Below are 15,220 nucleotides of genomic sequence, written 5' to 3'. Positions count from 1 at the left end.
ATAATATATATTGTTTATAGATATTCTGTTTCACAGATTGCATCAATACACACTGGAAATTCAAACACTGGACTATTATAATAATAATAAATAATATAACAACTTTTCTTACAAGCAACAAACATGCTTTGCAATTGTTGTCTGATAGGCTTCCCATTAATATTTCTACATCATGCTTTGCAATTGTTGTCTGATAGGCTTCTCATTAATATTTCTACATGAATATGAGATTTCATACTTAAAGAGCTTTGGTGATAATTATGTTCTACCACAAAAAAAGTGTAGAATAATCTTTCTTATGTTAAACATTCCATTAGGATTTGATTTACAAATAAATTACGAAATTAAATAGTTATGTCATATTCAGCAAAATGCACTTAAACACCCACTTAATTAATCACATTACCTTCATATCACACTTCCTGAACTGAACACATTATTGTCCACACAAGGTAATGAAATCTGCGACATGATAATATAGTAACATGGTACTTTTTCAGTACATGACCAGGTATACCAAGCAATCCCAATGGATCTTGCATTTTGTTTCGGTTTCTTTTGTTAAGCTGCTTTCTAAAGCCCAAGCGTAGACGTTGCCCTGCTGAGAAAAGTGTTTATGGGCGCATTTTCATTATGAACAGAAACAATAAGGTCTCGTTCTGGCTCTGTGGCCACCGCAGTATAATCTCAGCCCTCTCTCGCCCTTATATAAGCTCATATGAACTGCGTCTTTGATTTGATTGTTGTGAGCACATTTCAATAGACAGGAGATGACACTCAACAGGCTAAAAGCGAGGCGTTCAAGCAGACAATAGCGCGACAGGAGGGGTGCGCGGCATGTGTCTGTGGATGCTTTAAGATCAGCGGTGAGTCACAAGATCCTCTCCCACATCTCCTCACTCCAAAATCCAGCTCTTCACAATTACTGCACATTTAAAAGCACATTAAGATCTCTCCAAATGCACTTTGCAACACTCGCTCACACACACATACACAGCCCACATTCACACTCCAATTATGCAGATCAGCTCTCTCTGCCACAATGCAATCACTACACATTTTAGCAGAGAGAGAGAGAGAGAGAGAGAGAGAGAGAGAGAGAGAGAGAGAGAGAGAGAGAGAGAGAGAGAGAGAGAGAGAGAGAGAGAGAGAGAGAGAGAGAGAGAGAGAGAGAGAGAGAGAGAGAGAGATGGAAAAGATACACTCAGAAAGAGACAGAGATGTTTTTGATTTTCTGTTCGCAATGAACGGATAATTAATCACTCAAATACTGAACATACTTAAATTCATACTCAAAGTTCCAGCTTGAAAATTATGGAAGTGCTCAGCTTTCTGAATAGTGGCATTTAGGGAGCAATGGGACACTTCCCATTTGGGGGTCTGTGGAAACTATACTTAAACCAATACAAGGCAAAGGGGATGGATATCCTATTTATAACAATCACAAAGTCGACTTGATCATAAAATCAGTAAATTAAGGTAATTAAAATTGGTCATTAAGGGCCAAGCCAAAAATAGCAAAATATTTAGTGGTCTATTAATGGTCTTAACCATTTTATATCACAAGTCACTGGTTAGGAAAATTAGCAACAATTCCACAAATACTGTAGATAAAGTAACTTGGCACAGAAACGCATTCCCCAGCTTGCAGACAGCTTTTTACAGGAAGAAGAGTCAGGGTTGTCAAACAGTTCATGAGTAGTTGAAAAATGTTTCCCAGTTTGTTTGAGTTTAATGTGAGACCAAATATTCACTGGTTCAAATCTGGACTCTGACCAGTCCAAAACATGAGCCTGATGGACTTGTTCTCAAGCCACTTCTTGGTTGTCTTTGCAAGTTTGGCAGGAGCATTGAAAAATAACATTTGATCATTTCTCTTTAGATAACAACTTTTCATTTGTGGAAAGGAAGTCATTCTGCAATATTCTCCTGTTCTCCAAAGCATTAACTGATTTTTCACAGTGAATCAGTTCACCAATACCAGCAGCACAATGACACCTCTTCCTCCATGCTTCACTGTGCTAGAGATGCATTTATTATTATATTTTCGAAGATTCTGCTCTAGAGCAACGCCATGCAACTCGTGTTTCATTGTGATTCATCACTCCACACACAACTTCCCATGCATTAGTGCATTTGCTACAATTGTGCTGATTTCTTGACCAATAATTAGCCAATGGGATTGGGCCATTTTTTTTTTCTTGAGTGTGTGTATGTATAAACAGATAAATAACTAAGGCCCTATGATGAAGGAAAACACATGGACAGCTTTTTTATTATTACAATTTAAATCGGAAAATGCAGAATTTGAGAAACAATAAAACTGAATTAATATAGGGCCCTAAATAACCAATATAGTATGGATATATCATGCATCCCTTTAATGGATCTGTGATGCATAGTGTGTGAATATTTGCTGTGGCATTTACAGCATTTACTCGTTCTTTTGGATTTCCTTTCTTCTGTAAGAAGCTTCATGAACATCATTTACAGCAGGACAGGACACATAGTGTCTTGTCACTTGCCCGGATGTTCTCAAATAAAATAAGAAATAATTTATGGTCTTCTGGGTCTGTGTTATTGGCCCAAGCATCATCACATTTAATATTAATTTCCAATGTACATATTCACACAGACTGGCGAATTTCCAAAATGGGATAGAATAAGATGCTCTTCGCGCTAAATACATGCTAATACAACCCTGATCAAACATCTTTTGTCTGTGGAGATCGCAGCCCTGCCAAAGACTGACAATACCAAACCAAGCACAAAAAAAACCCACAACCTGGGCCCTCTCTCCAAAATCTCCACAATGATCTCTCCATACAGCTGAAGGACATTAGAATATGAATAACTGTCAGGAAATGCAACAGCTGAGCATACAAGGTTACGCCAGGACCTGAAGAGGCTGTTTTTTTAAAGGGTTTCCATATTCCAATAGGTTTTCCAACCCGTTCTAGTCCCTGAGAGTATTTAAACACAAAGAAAAATATCATTAATGCAAAAGTGGCACGCTTGAAAACATCTGTCCAGCTGCTCTGGAGAATTATTTGTCTGACTTTTATCTGTCCAGGAAAGTGACCACTCATGCTAACTAAAGAAATGGAGGCTTATACAGTACAAACACGTATAAAACACATAAAGATCAGAAATCGCTTCTAACAGCACATAATGTAGCAGCATGTCAAACGCCATTTATAATATTTTTAATAACAATAATAGTAACAATCAGAGCTGAACTTTCTATTCCTATTCAACAGACATTACAATATTTTTACAGATTAACAGCTGTTTATAATGTCTGTAACATTAAGGAATTACCAGAGACTCTGAGACATCAGGTATTTCTGGAAGCATTCAGCAACTGGATTTCAAATATCACAACAAATCTAAAAAATATTATAGCATGGAAAAGGCAACATCAAACTGGTAATATTCATAATATTCTGCCTATCAGAGTCTAAACCAAATCACAGAAAAATCAAGTGGTCTTTGGCATAAAAAAGAGAACTACTTGTAAAAAATAAAAAAAAACTTGTAATCAAACAACATTCTCAGCAGCGAGAGAGACTGAGCTGAGCCATGTTTCTAGAATCTTGGGTGACCAATCATGACCAGTGCCCAATTTATTCATTGTGTTTTGCTGTAAAATAAACTGTTCATTTTAGGCTGCCAGATGGCTTAAGAATGTGGAAAACACTCTATATATTATGAAGCTCATCTGCATAAAATTGGATCATTTTGAGCCAAAATATGTAATTAACTGATTTGCATGTATCTTTAAATGACTCATTTGGTGAAATTATATTCTTTACAGGGCTATTATATTTAGTGTGAGTCTTTCCCACTGCACTAAATCTGCAGATCACACTGTCACATATCATAAGTGCAATAACAAACTGTACCATGATGGCTTAAAGTACATTTAACAATGCAACAACAGCAACATTCTTCTTTTTGATGGATAATTGCGTAATTTTGCATTTATCTTCAACTAAGTATGCTGATGTTCCAGCTTAAATGGTTTTGCTGTTAAAAATGGGATGTTGCTGCTAAATATGAACCTCATAAAAGGTCTCATTTGTGTATTATGTTTCAGTAAATTTCCTAAAAACTAAAATGAGAACGTGAGAGCTGAAAAAAAAGATATGAATCTAGCAAGAACAAAGGGAAGTAGATGCAAGAATGTTCGTTTATTATGCCAAAGTGATGTATCTGAAACGTGTAATTTTTGATTATTATTATTAATCATGTTCTTTTCAATTAGCAACAAGAGAAAAAACGTGTAGCTGTGCAAAATATCTCTCTCTCGCACAACCACTCAAAATTAGAGGAAACTGAGGAATCATACCTGATGAGCCATTTGTAAAGTCCCGCGTCAAAGTGTCTGAAAAGCAAAAAGACAGTAACGAGTGAGCTCAGGGGTTCAACACAGATGGTTTGAGGTAACACACGCACTTCTGTAGAACATGACACAACACAAACATGTGTTTAATTAGTCAACATCCAGAACAGACAAAAAAAAGAGAAGAGAATCTGCATAAATGAGATGCTTGAAGAAACCATTTTAATGAATCTCTATGGGCAAATGACATTTGCTGAAACGGTTGTCGTACCGGGAGACATTTTCTCAAAGCGGCTGATCCCAAAACAGTTTTGCTGTTTGACTAGTTGAGCTGTAGCCTGACACTGGGTTTTGTGACAGGTCTAGGACACACAAAATTGATCTGGGAGACAGAACTAATATTCATGCAGTCATATGGAACTATACTTATTTTTGCCAGCATGCAAAACTTGCCACCACAATGCTAGTGTGTCACTGGTCAGGTGGTTGTCAGGGCATTGGTTGCTAAAGTGTTCCAATTGGTTTTAGTGAGTTGCTATGTAGTTGCTAGGGTGTTCTGGGGTGGATGCAAGGGGGCTTTTTACCAGCCTTAGTCATATGATATTTTGTTCACTAGGTATGGCTCTGGTTTTTTTTAATTAAAAATAAATAAAATATTAAAACTAAATAAAGTAAAATATAAATAAAAATAGTAAAAAATTAGAATCACAAAAATAAATATAAATATATTTACTTCACAAAGGTAGTAAAACATTTTTATTACATCTAAATATAAAATTATCTATAAATAAATAAAAATAAAAAACATAAAAATAAATAAATATGAATACATTTACAAAGGTAGTAAAACACCAGCTAATAGTCCCCATGAGGAAAATAAATATTGTCCTTCTTATCTAAATAATTAAATTATAAAAGATAAATAAATAAAAATAATATAAATACATTTACTTCACAAGGGTAGTAAAACTAAATGTCCTTCTAAATAATTAATCATATATAAAAAAATAAATAAATAAATAATGATAAAAATAAATAAATATTAACACGGTTTCACAGACAGGCTTAAGACTAGTCCCAGACTAAAATGCATGTTTGAGCTGTTTTAACTGAAAGCAACATGCACTGACATATCTTAAAACATGTCAGTGCCATTGTTTTATCCCAAGATACACACCGGTATTGTTTTTTTCTTAGGCAAGTTTTTAAAAGCTACTTAAATTTCCTAATTAAACTAAGGCCTAATCCTGGCTTATTCTAAGCCTTGTCTGTGAAACTAGGCCTTTAATACATAAATAAAAGATAAATAAATAAATCACATTCAACTAAAATGAATTTAAGTAAATATAGTTCACAAAAATAGCCTGTTTTTTAGAAACTATACATCTAACAGGTTTGGATCTCAACTTTATCCAATACTGTATGCTTCTATCAAACAATATAAAGCCACATTGAGCTCTTTCTTGTTTCACTGATCACACAGGGTTTCTCTTTCGCTCTTTGACATGTAGTTTGTATCAAACCATCATGACAGCCAAAATATCGATTTGGCCCTTTGTAACTCTCAATTTATTTCTCTGCAGGACTTTCTCTTCCACCTGTTCCTCTGAGCAGGTGTGAACAGACGTCCTCAAGTCATCACTATAGCCACAGGTTCTCTTATAGTTATGCTCACTTTACTTCTAGTCATCCATCTATCCACATTTCATCCCTCTGTAGATCAGCTGGTTAGGATTGGTGAATGAATGGACAGGTCAAAATTTTAATTTTAAAATTCACAGTAAAAAATGGATTAAGGTTTAAACGAGGAAGCGGGCAATGATATGGATTTCTCTAGAAATCATCATCTCATCCAATTAGAGGAAACACAATCGTAATCTGACACCAACAGATGGTTTTCTGTCCATAAAGCTTTCAAATGTAGTCTGTCACTTATTGAGTCCAAATAAACCCAGACCCCAGAGACAGCAGTAAAGAGTTGGCGCCGCTAGGCTTCGAATTTTTTTTTTTTTTTTTTACGGCCTGGATGAGGAGAAACAGTCACATGCAAGCAGATGGTTGCTAACACGTCAAAAAGCCCTGACATGAAGTTTTCATGAGCCCACAGAAACTATCAAAAACTTCAATGCCACAAAAAACATCCATCTGGAGAAAGAGAGACAAAACAAAAGTGAGAGAGTGCCTGGAGAGAAATGGATTAGGTCTGGGGTCTACGATACATAATGACTCCTAAATCAGATTGTCCAGAACCATTTGATTCATTCCAGCTCTTCCCAGCATTCATTAGCAACTATTGATGAAATGTGCTTCAGCTCTAGGGAAATAAAGTCATCTGGGAAGTCCAGGAGAACAGATGAAGCAGAAGAAATTCCACTCTATATTAATAAACCATTATGAAGAGACATGCAGTTGTGCATGTCTCTACTGTTTAAGCCCAGAAACACACAATATTTGTCCAATGCAATCCTGTTGTACATAGGCCTACTTAAAGAGATAATTAATCCAAAACAATGAAACTTTTGTTTCGGTTGGGCTTAAGCTAGTCTCAGCATCAGACGTCACGCCAACAAACCGTTGACTGAACGTCTGATACACATGGCACACAAAATTGGAAACACTGTTTCAAAGTCGTCATCTGATTGGTTGAATTCTACAGGATTTCACCCAATACAACCAAAATACATCCAATAAATGTATACACCAGTCTGTTATTGTAGGGACAACGACGTTACATTTTCACGCCCCTAAACATGACGAGGAACAAAACGAACTATGATTGGTTGCTTTCATGTCAGTCAGATGGCATCTGGGCGATCCTTGGCCAATGAAAGCTGCTATGGAGTCCAGACCTTCTGCAGTCAGTGTGAAGGTCTGGCTACGCGACACTATAGGCTCAAGCAGCCCTTTACGAACACTAAACCAGAAATATTTAATCTAATTATGTCCTTTGTCATCGTCATTAAATCATTCTTAAAATTGCATAAAAACTACAAGCAGTAAAAGTTCTGCTACAAGTCAACAAAAAAAAATATATATATATAAAAAAATATTCTTCTATTTTATAGGTTTAATAAAGCTAAAAGGAATCCCTTAGGAATCACTACATTGCACTACAGCCTGTTTGCACATTTCAGGCCTAAAACGCCACAGTAGGAAAGCTTCTCCAAGAAAGCAATCCCTCTGAAATGCCAATTTGACTCTACTAGATGCGTGTGGCACATTAACAAGGAGCTATAAAAACAGATGCAGTGAACATACTGAGCTGGAATCTCATGTCTTATGTCATTTATGAGCTCTGTGAGTCAGATGGTGCTTCATGAAGGTGAAAATGAGATACACATTGGAACAGATTCACTCAATATTCTGCTGTTTCCTTCAGATTGAGCTTCTGTACTTCAGAAATCATCTGGCAAAGCAGGCCTGATGGAACATTGTGCAAACACTTCATGAGTTTTCCTCATGATCCCACTACAGGTGAGCTGATGAAGAGAACAGAGATCAGGATAAAACCTGGCCTTGTTCTCACTGCATATGTGAGAGAGAGGTTATGCCTACATTGTGGAGATCAAGGGTAAAAAGGTAATAAAACACCAGTTAAGAGTCCACATGAGGAAATGTCTTAATGAACATACTAAATAATGTCCTAATGAAAATATAAGTATGAGTGAGGGTTGTTTAGGGACAAAGGACAGAAATGATCATTAGCTCAGTATTATAGGGTCAATGACAATGGTCACAATAAAGAAAAAAGAAAAATAAATAAATACTATATATATATATATATATATATATATATATTAAATCATTGTTTTCAAATGTTTTAGAAATGCAGTCTTTGTATTCATCTTTGTATTCATAGTGTTTCATATGGTTTTTGAAAAAACAATGTTTACATGCGAATAAATGCTTAAATTAAACTTGCTCAGTGTATAAAGCAATCGTGTCTCTTGTATGATGTATGATCTCTACATTAGCTTTTTGAAGCGTCAATGTGTCAGTTGCGTAGCTGTCAATGGACGGACAGAGAGCTCTCAGATTTCATTAAAAATATCTTCATTTGTGTTCCAAAGATTAACGAAAGTCTGATGGGTTTGGAACGACATGAGGGTGAGTAAAATGATGACAGAACTTTTTAACATTTTACTAGCAATTATGCACATAATTAATTCTTTTAATGAGGCTTTTTTCTTTACTATGGTATCAGGACAGTTGTATAATTGACATGTTTTACTTTACGTCTTCCCAAAAAAATGCATGGATGAAGTGTTCAAAATAAGACCAGTAACATGCATTCAAGAAAACAAACAGATTGAATTTTGATTTAATGTCAAATTTTTAAATAAATTAACAGATCCGAAATAAAGAGCCTTGTGTCATTGACCCATAAAAACAATAGATAAGATAAGATAAGATAGCTATCAGCAGGAGTCAGCAAAATGTGTCTGTGTGTGTGTGTATGTGTGTGGCTGCAGTTAAATCTGGAGATTTCCTTTGTGTGTCTGTGTGTGTGTGTCTGTGTGTCTGTCTGCACTCTGCACACGTGTTTGGATGTGCGGGTATTGCTGTGTGTGCATGTGTGTGATTGAGTACGGTCGGTAAACGTGTGTGTGTGTGTGTGTGTGTGTGTGTGTGTGTGTGTGTGTGTGTGTGTGTGTTTTACAGCAACCCATAAACCTTTCAACCGCCGTAAACCCAGTCTATGATAGCAACTGACCGTACTCAATCACACATGCACACACAGCAATACTCGTACATCCAAACACGTGTGCAGAGTGCAGACAGACACACAGACACACACACACACACACAAAGAAAATCTCCAGATTTAACTGCAGCCACACACACACACACAACACACACACACACACACACACACACACACACACACACACACACACACTAAGAAAATCTCCAGAACTGCAGCCGAGAGCAACATCTCAGCCTCTCTTTCTCTCTCTGTTGTTCTCAATCTCATTCGCTCCCTGTAGGACATTTGTACTGTAATCAGAGACTTTGCTGTCCTACAGTATGGGCTACTGTCTCCATGCGGTATGTAGCATCCGGCGGTTCTAAGCCATTAAATACAGAGAGGAGCATGTGAGTTGGATTTTATCGGTGCGTGTGAGTGTGTTGAGGCTATGCTGAGCTGTTAGAAAAAGTTATGCGTGTGCGCGCTCTGTCAGGTTCAGGTTCAGAGGAGCTGAGCTCTGTTGCTCCATGTGGGATTGAAGCCAGACGGGGTCTTACAGCAGGTCCAGCTAAAGTCTCCAGCATACATCTGTTTCCTTACAGCTCTCATTTATCACACTCTAAACTCCATCACCTTCAACACCACTCAGAGACACACACTAGTGCTTAACCTTTCCGGAGAGCTTCAGCAGCTGTCTGCATTGTAGATCTGCTGATACACTCAAAACATGCACAGTTACACAGGATACAGAAGATAGAGTCACTCTCTCCAAGCGACGGGGAGTGACAATTATCCGCTGGGTTAAGAAAAATAACATGATAATAACAAGATAAATACAAAAAAATACCATGGTGAATATAGTTATACAGTTAGTTGTTGTTTTTATTACTGTAAAATAACGATAAATTGATTAACTCCTTAAAAAAGCTTTCAGAACATTTCTGTCATTATGTTTATTATTATTTTTTTTTCATTTTCATTACATGTCAGTAAGATTTTTGTAAAGAATTTAATACTTTTATTCAACAGACACATTAAATTGATCAAAAGTAACAGTAATAATAAATGTTACAATATTTTTATTTCAAGTAGATGCTGTTATTCTAATAATCAATCAATCCTGTAAAATATTAAGCAACACACCTGTTTTTAACATTAATAAAAATGTTTCTTGAGTAACAAATCAGCATATTATGATTTCTGAAGGATCATGTGACATTGAAGACTGGAATAATGACACTGAATATTCAGCTTTGCCATCACATGCATAGATTACATTTTAAAATATATTAAAATAAAAAAATTGTTCATTTAAATTGTAATAATATTTTATCAAATAGTTATTGTAGAAAAAAAATACAACAATAATTGTATCACAATTATTAAATAATTTTACAGTAGATATTCCTGTGTGTGTGTGTGTGTGTGTGTGTGTGTGTGTGTGTGTGTGTGTGTGTGTGTGTGTGTGTGTGTGTGTGTGTGTGTGTGTGTGAGAGAGAGAGAGAAAGACATGAATGTTCCTTTAATGATTATGATTTTGATATACTATATAATTACTATGTATATATCTCATGGTATTTACATGAAACAAGAGCATGGTACATCCATAGTCATTTTGTGTACTATGGATTTATAAAAGCAAGCAAATAGAAGGCAATAATTAGTAGTAAAACAAACATTTTACTAAGTATAAAAAATGTTTTTTAAAAAAAAAGTATTTTGTTTCCAGACTGGTGTTGCCTAGGTCTAGGAGACCATTCAAGACTATTCCAGTTGAAATGCTGCGTACCTTCATCAAGCATTCTAGCTTTTAGAGTAAAATTCAATTGTCTGGGAGGAAGCCTGCATGTATGAGCCTGTTCTACATCGCCTCACGAGACGTCAGAGCGCTCAACTCCATCAGAGAAGCCCAGCACTCATTCCCATACTTTAGAGGTAAGATGTTTGTGGCTTCAAACAGAAAGCATGAATCTTGTTATGCTCCTGTAATGTGCTTCTAGATGGTGTAAGTGAGTCTTAAACCTGTTCCAATCATATCACGGCTTAAATAAATTAAAGCAACAGCAGCGCAGCTCTGCCCCCTGCTGTTTCACAGATGTACTGTAGATGACAGTTAAACCACCTCAAATCATTCCAGCTACAGAGGACACAGTGCCTTAGAAGTCAAAGGTCAGAGCTTTTGAAGTTTGACAGAACAAACACAGAAGTGTGTATATTTACCTCCACATCCCAGTGAAGCTGTACATGATGCTGACACACCGTGGTAACGTGGGCGGCTCCAGTCCGTCCAACCTGACGAGCAGAGACACCGCTCCAAATAAGACCAGATACTTTACGTAAAAAAATTGCACTAACGCGAGGGCCAAACCACCTGCAGGTGAAAAAGAGAGCGGTTACATGACATAAAACAAAGACATGTGAACTGACAGGATTCTTCAGCCATATCAGGTGCCTACATGCAGTACTTATGGCCATGCAGGGTATGTGAAGCTCATTTCGGCCCTTCATTCCATTGTGGCTGAGAAGAACCACAGATTTAATGATTTTAATCAGATTTCAGAATCAGGTTTCATAATGTGGTTCTATCATCCTTTCTAGTCATATCTCCCTATTCACTTTTCAGTCTTTGTGTGTGTGTCAGTGGAAACTGAGAACAGCATTTGTCTTTTCCCATATCCCACTGCTACAGAGCTAAAAGCTTGTAAAAAAAAAAAAAAAAAAAATTGGGACAGAATTTCTTCAAGCACTTTCTGTACAAAACACAGGTACAAAAAGGCAATAATGACTGGATGTTCCAGTGTGCTGCTGCACAGACCGCTTTCTCTTGCAGAGTTTGTGTTTATGAATCAAAGTTCAGGCAGCACAAATCAGCAACTTTCACAGATCAATAGACAGCAAGTGCAGAATCAAAATGCTGCAATGGAGAGCGCATACACAAGGCTGAAACTCAGTGTGTGTGTTTCATTGCGAACATCTGTGCACGATAATAATATAATAACCACTTTAAGACCCAAAATAACACCATATACAATGACAGACTGCATCAATTCTGAAATACATAATTTGGATAAAAACTGCAGAATTTGCTTAAAAACTATATGCATATTTCCCCACTACACACTATGCAAACAGCAGTATGTCGCAAAAGTATGATGTCTAAAAACTAATAAATATCATAGGCTCACAATAATTTGCAGATGACGTACTGCATGAGATTTTGGACACTTTGTTGTTATCCTATGAGACAGGAGTATCTGTCCAAACTGTCCTGTAGAGTTTGGCTCCAACTTGCTTCAACACATGTGCCTGGACATTTCTAGTATGCTTAGTGGGACCTTGATAAGCTGGTTCAGATGTGTTTAATTGGGGTTGGGGCTAATCTTTGCAGGACAGTGGCCCTCTGGGAGCAGGTTTGGACACTCCTGCTATAAGACAATAGGTGTCAAGGAGCAAATTTGAAAAGGGTTGTTATTTTCAAAGTGAGATGCAGGTACCAAGAAACTTGTTCCTCAGGTATACAAAACCAGTCAAACATTTTATGTCAGTAAGATTTTGTATTTTTCCAAGAAATTCTTTTATTCTGCAAGGACGCGGTAAATTGGTCAAAAGTGACATTGAAATTGTTAAAATGAGTTTATTCTATTTCAAGTAAATGCTTTAGAACTTTCTACTCAAAGAATCCTGAAAAAAAAATGTCCACAAATATATTAGGTAGCACAACTGTTTTCAACACTGATAATAATAATAAGAAATATTTCTTGAGCAGCAAATAAGCATGAAGCAAGAATGATTTTTGAAGAATCATGTGAAACTGAGGACTGGAGTAAAAGCTGATAAAAATTCAGCTTTGCCATCAGTGCAAAAAATAGCATGTTAAATAATATTTCACAAAATGAGTGTTTTTACTGTATTTTTGAATAAATAAAAGTAATCTTGGTGAGCATAAGACTTATTTGTCAAAAACATTCAAAGATCTTACCAATCCCGAACTTTTGGATAGAAATGTACTTATTTAACAGAGAAGACTGAGTTTATGGTTGCTGTTAGCATATCTTCAAACTTCAAAAAGACAATGCCAATATTATGGATGAAGCATATCTGTAGAATAGCGAAGTGTGTATTACACTACACACTTGCATCCCTAAAGACGGTTAAGACTTCCTTCACTGAATTCAGTATATACTATGAAAGTACAAGAATTCATACGCAGCCAGATACTTACCCAACGCCCAGTGCGGCAGCATCTCCAGGTAGGTTTCGTTGCTCTGGATGGCGTGCATGTACATGAAGTGGATCATGAATTCGGCTAAACACCACCAGACAAACACGCGCAGTATCCCACTTAAGATATACACCAAAGACACTTTACACACCGGCCTCTCTATCTGCAGAGAAAGACATTTACAGTACATTTGGATAAAGAACAGATCCTGCACCCTTTTATGAACCTCATTTTCTTCTACCTGTTCGCTGAAGTCTTTGTAGGTCATGATGGGCCCGTTGTAGAACAGAGGATGATAGAAGCAGTAGGCAGTGAGCTTGTAGAACTGAGGAATTAGAGTCTTCAGTCCTTTATCCTGATTTGGAAGAGGGTGCCAGCACAGCTCCAGACTAAAGCTAATGCAGCGCAAACTACAAACAGCAGTACTGAAGAGCAAGAGGTAGAACTGGTCCTCAGAAGAACACCAGCCACGCTAGAGACAGAGAAAAAAAGAGTGGAAAAAAACATTTAAATTAACCAACTAAACAACAAAAAGCTAAAAATCAGTGGCTACAGGACAATAAATGAAATGTGCAACAAAAGACAATGAACAGGTCCTGAAATAAAACTGTGGTAGCAGCCGGAAGACTATCCCTGCATCTGAATTCGCCTCCTTCCCTACTACATAGTAAGTAAAAAATTGTTAGTGAAGGGAGGGGTATGTCCAAATTCATTGTATTCATAAAAAATACCTGGAGAGATTCTGAATTGAAAATCCAGTGGATACTTCACTATTCCATAAGGCCACATGGAAGGAGATTTGAAAGACAGTGAAGCGACACAATTGACAATGAAGGTCACATGACAAAACCAACATGGGAGATGCAGCATGTCCGGATTTCATTTATACCATACAATCTTGTCAGAACTGGTGAAGCAGGACCACAATCTACAAAATTCATAGCAAAAGAAAATGGCAGACTGAAAAAAGATCGATCCCATTCGTTCAACCGTTTATTGAGGATCACAACTTATTTTATGGCCTCTGTGAGCCTCTGCGTGTTTGAAGAGTCATTATTTTTTCAATTCTGTTTAGTACCACCGATGAGACAGAAAGGACACACTTCACTTGTAAAACTGCTGCACTTAATATCTTTTTTTATTTTGAAGAAATATAGCACAGCCATACAGTTTGTTAGGTTTGAAATTATTGATATATTTTTTAAAATTAAGACAAAATGTAGCCTCGTTAGACTGGTTATCCAATGTTAGTGGAACATATCCAGTTAATTAGATAAACTACACATATGGTTGCTCTGATATAATTGACTTTCAAACATTTACTAAAAACCATCTTGGAACCATTTACAACTTAGTTTGATATGTTGTTTCCAATGCAATGTCATTCAGGCACTTTTAAGTGGCCAAACGTGTCCAAAATGTCCTTTGTATGTCATTTACCCATCATTTACTCACCCTCATGCCGTTCTAAACCTGTAAGACCTTTTTCCGCGCAAAATAGAGGATATTTTGAAGAATGCTGGTAACCAAACAGTTTCGGTTCCCAGTTGTATTTTTGGTGCATTCAATAAACCAAAACGGTTAGCTATAAACATTCTTTAAAATATCTTCTTTTGTGTTCCACAGAAGAAATAAGTCAAATCGGTTTAAAACGACACGAGAGTGAGTAAATTATGGCAGACTTTTCATTTTTATGTGGACTATCACTTTAACACTATACTCAGTCACTGTAATATAGAATTTTCACTCTTGGGTGGACTATCCTTTAAGTAGGCTTCTATGTACTGTAAGTGATAAACAACGCGTGTAAACCACAGCTCCATCTTTCTAAATAACTCCACCTCAGGCCAGCATCCACTGATCCTCTGTGTTGAAAATAAACTACTATGATCTACTGGGCATGCTCAGAAGACAGCTGGCATCCAGCCAGCCAGCCGACACAGCAGCAGTCACTTTCAAAAAC

The 15,220-nt window shown here is 36.7% G+C and overlaps 1 protein-coding gene across 3 annotated transcripts in view; it reads right to left on the bottom strand.

Annotated features, from left to right (window-relative positions):
* hhat (hedgehog acyltransferase) overlaps window positions 1-15,220 on the bottom strand; it is a 39,180-nt gene that overhangs the window by 17,340 nt on the left and 6,620 nt on the right. For 2 of the 3 annotated variants that reach the window (XM_081394002.1, XM_081394001.1), the window contains exons 6-9: window positions 13,499-13,729; window positions 13,258-13,420; window positions 11,256-11,406; window positions 4,352-4,387 (exon numbers count right to left, since the gene is read on the bottom strand). In XM_081394002.1, the coding sequence (XP_081250128.1) occupies window positions 4,352-4,387; window positions 11,256-11,406; window positions 13,258-13,420; window positions 13,499-13,729 (581 nt within the window). The remainder of the gene's footprint in view (window positions 1-4,351; window positions 4,388-11,255; window positions 11,407-13,257; window positions 13,421-13,498; window positions 13,730-15,220) is intronic. The other variant, XM_081394003.1, reaches the window with a different exon arrangement.

This window comes from Scardinius erythrophthalmus, assembly GCF_964197995.2.
Source record: "Scardinius erythrophthalmus genome assembly, chromosome: 19".
NCBI classification, from domain to species: domain Eukaryota; kingdom Metazoa; phylum Chordata; class Actinopteri; order Cypriniformes; family Leuciscidae; genus Scardinius; species Scardinius erythrophthalmus.
This window is presented reverse-complemented; position numbering and strand designations above follow the sequence as displayed.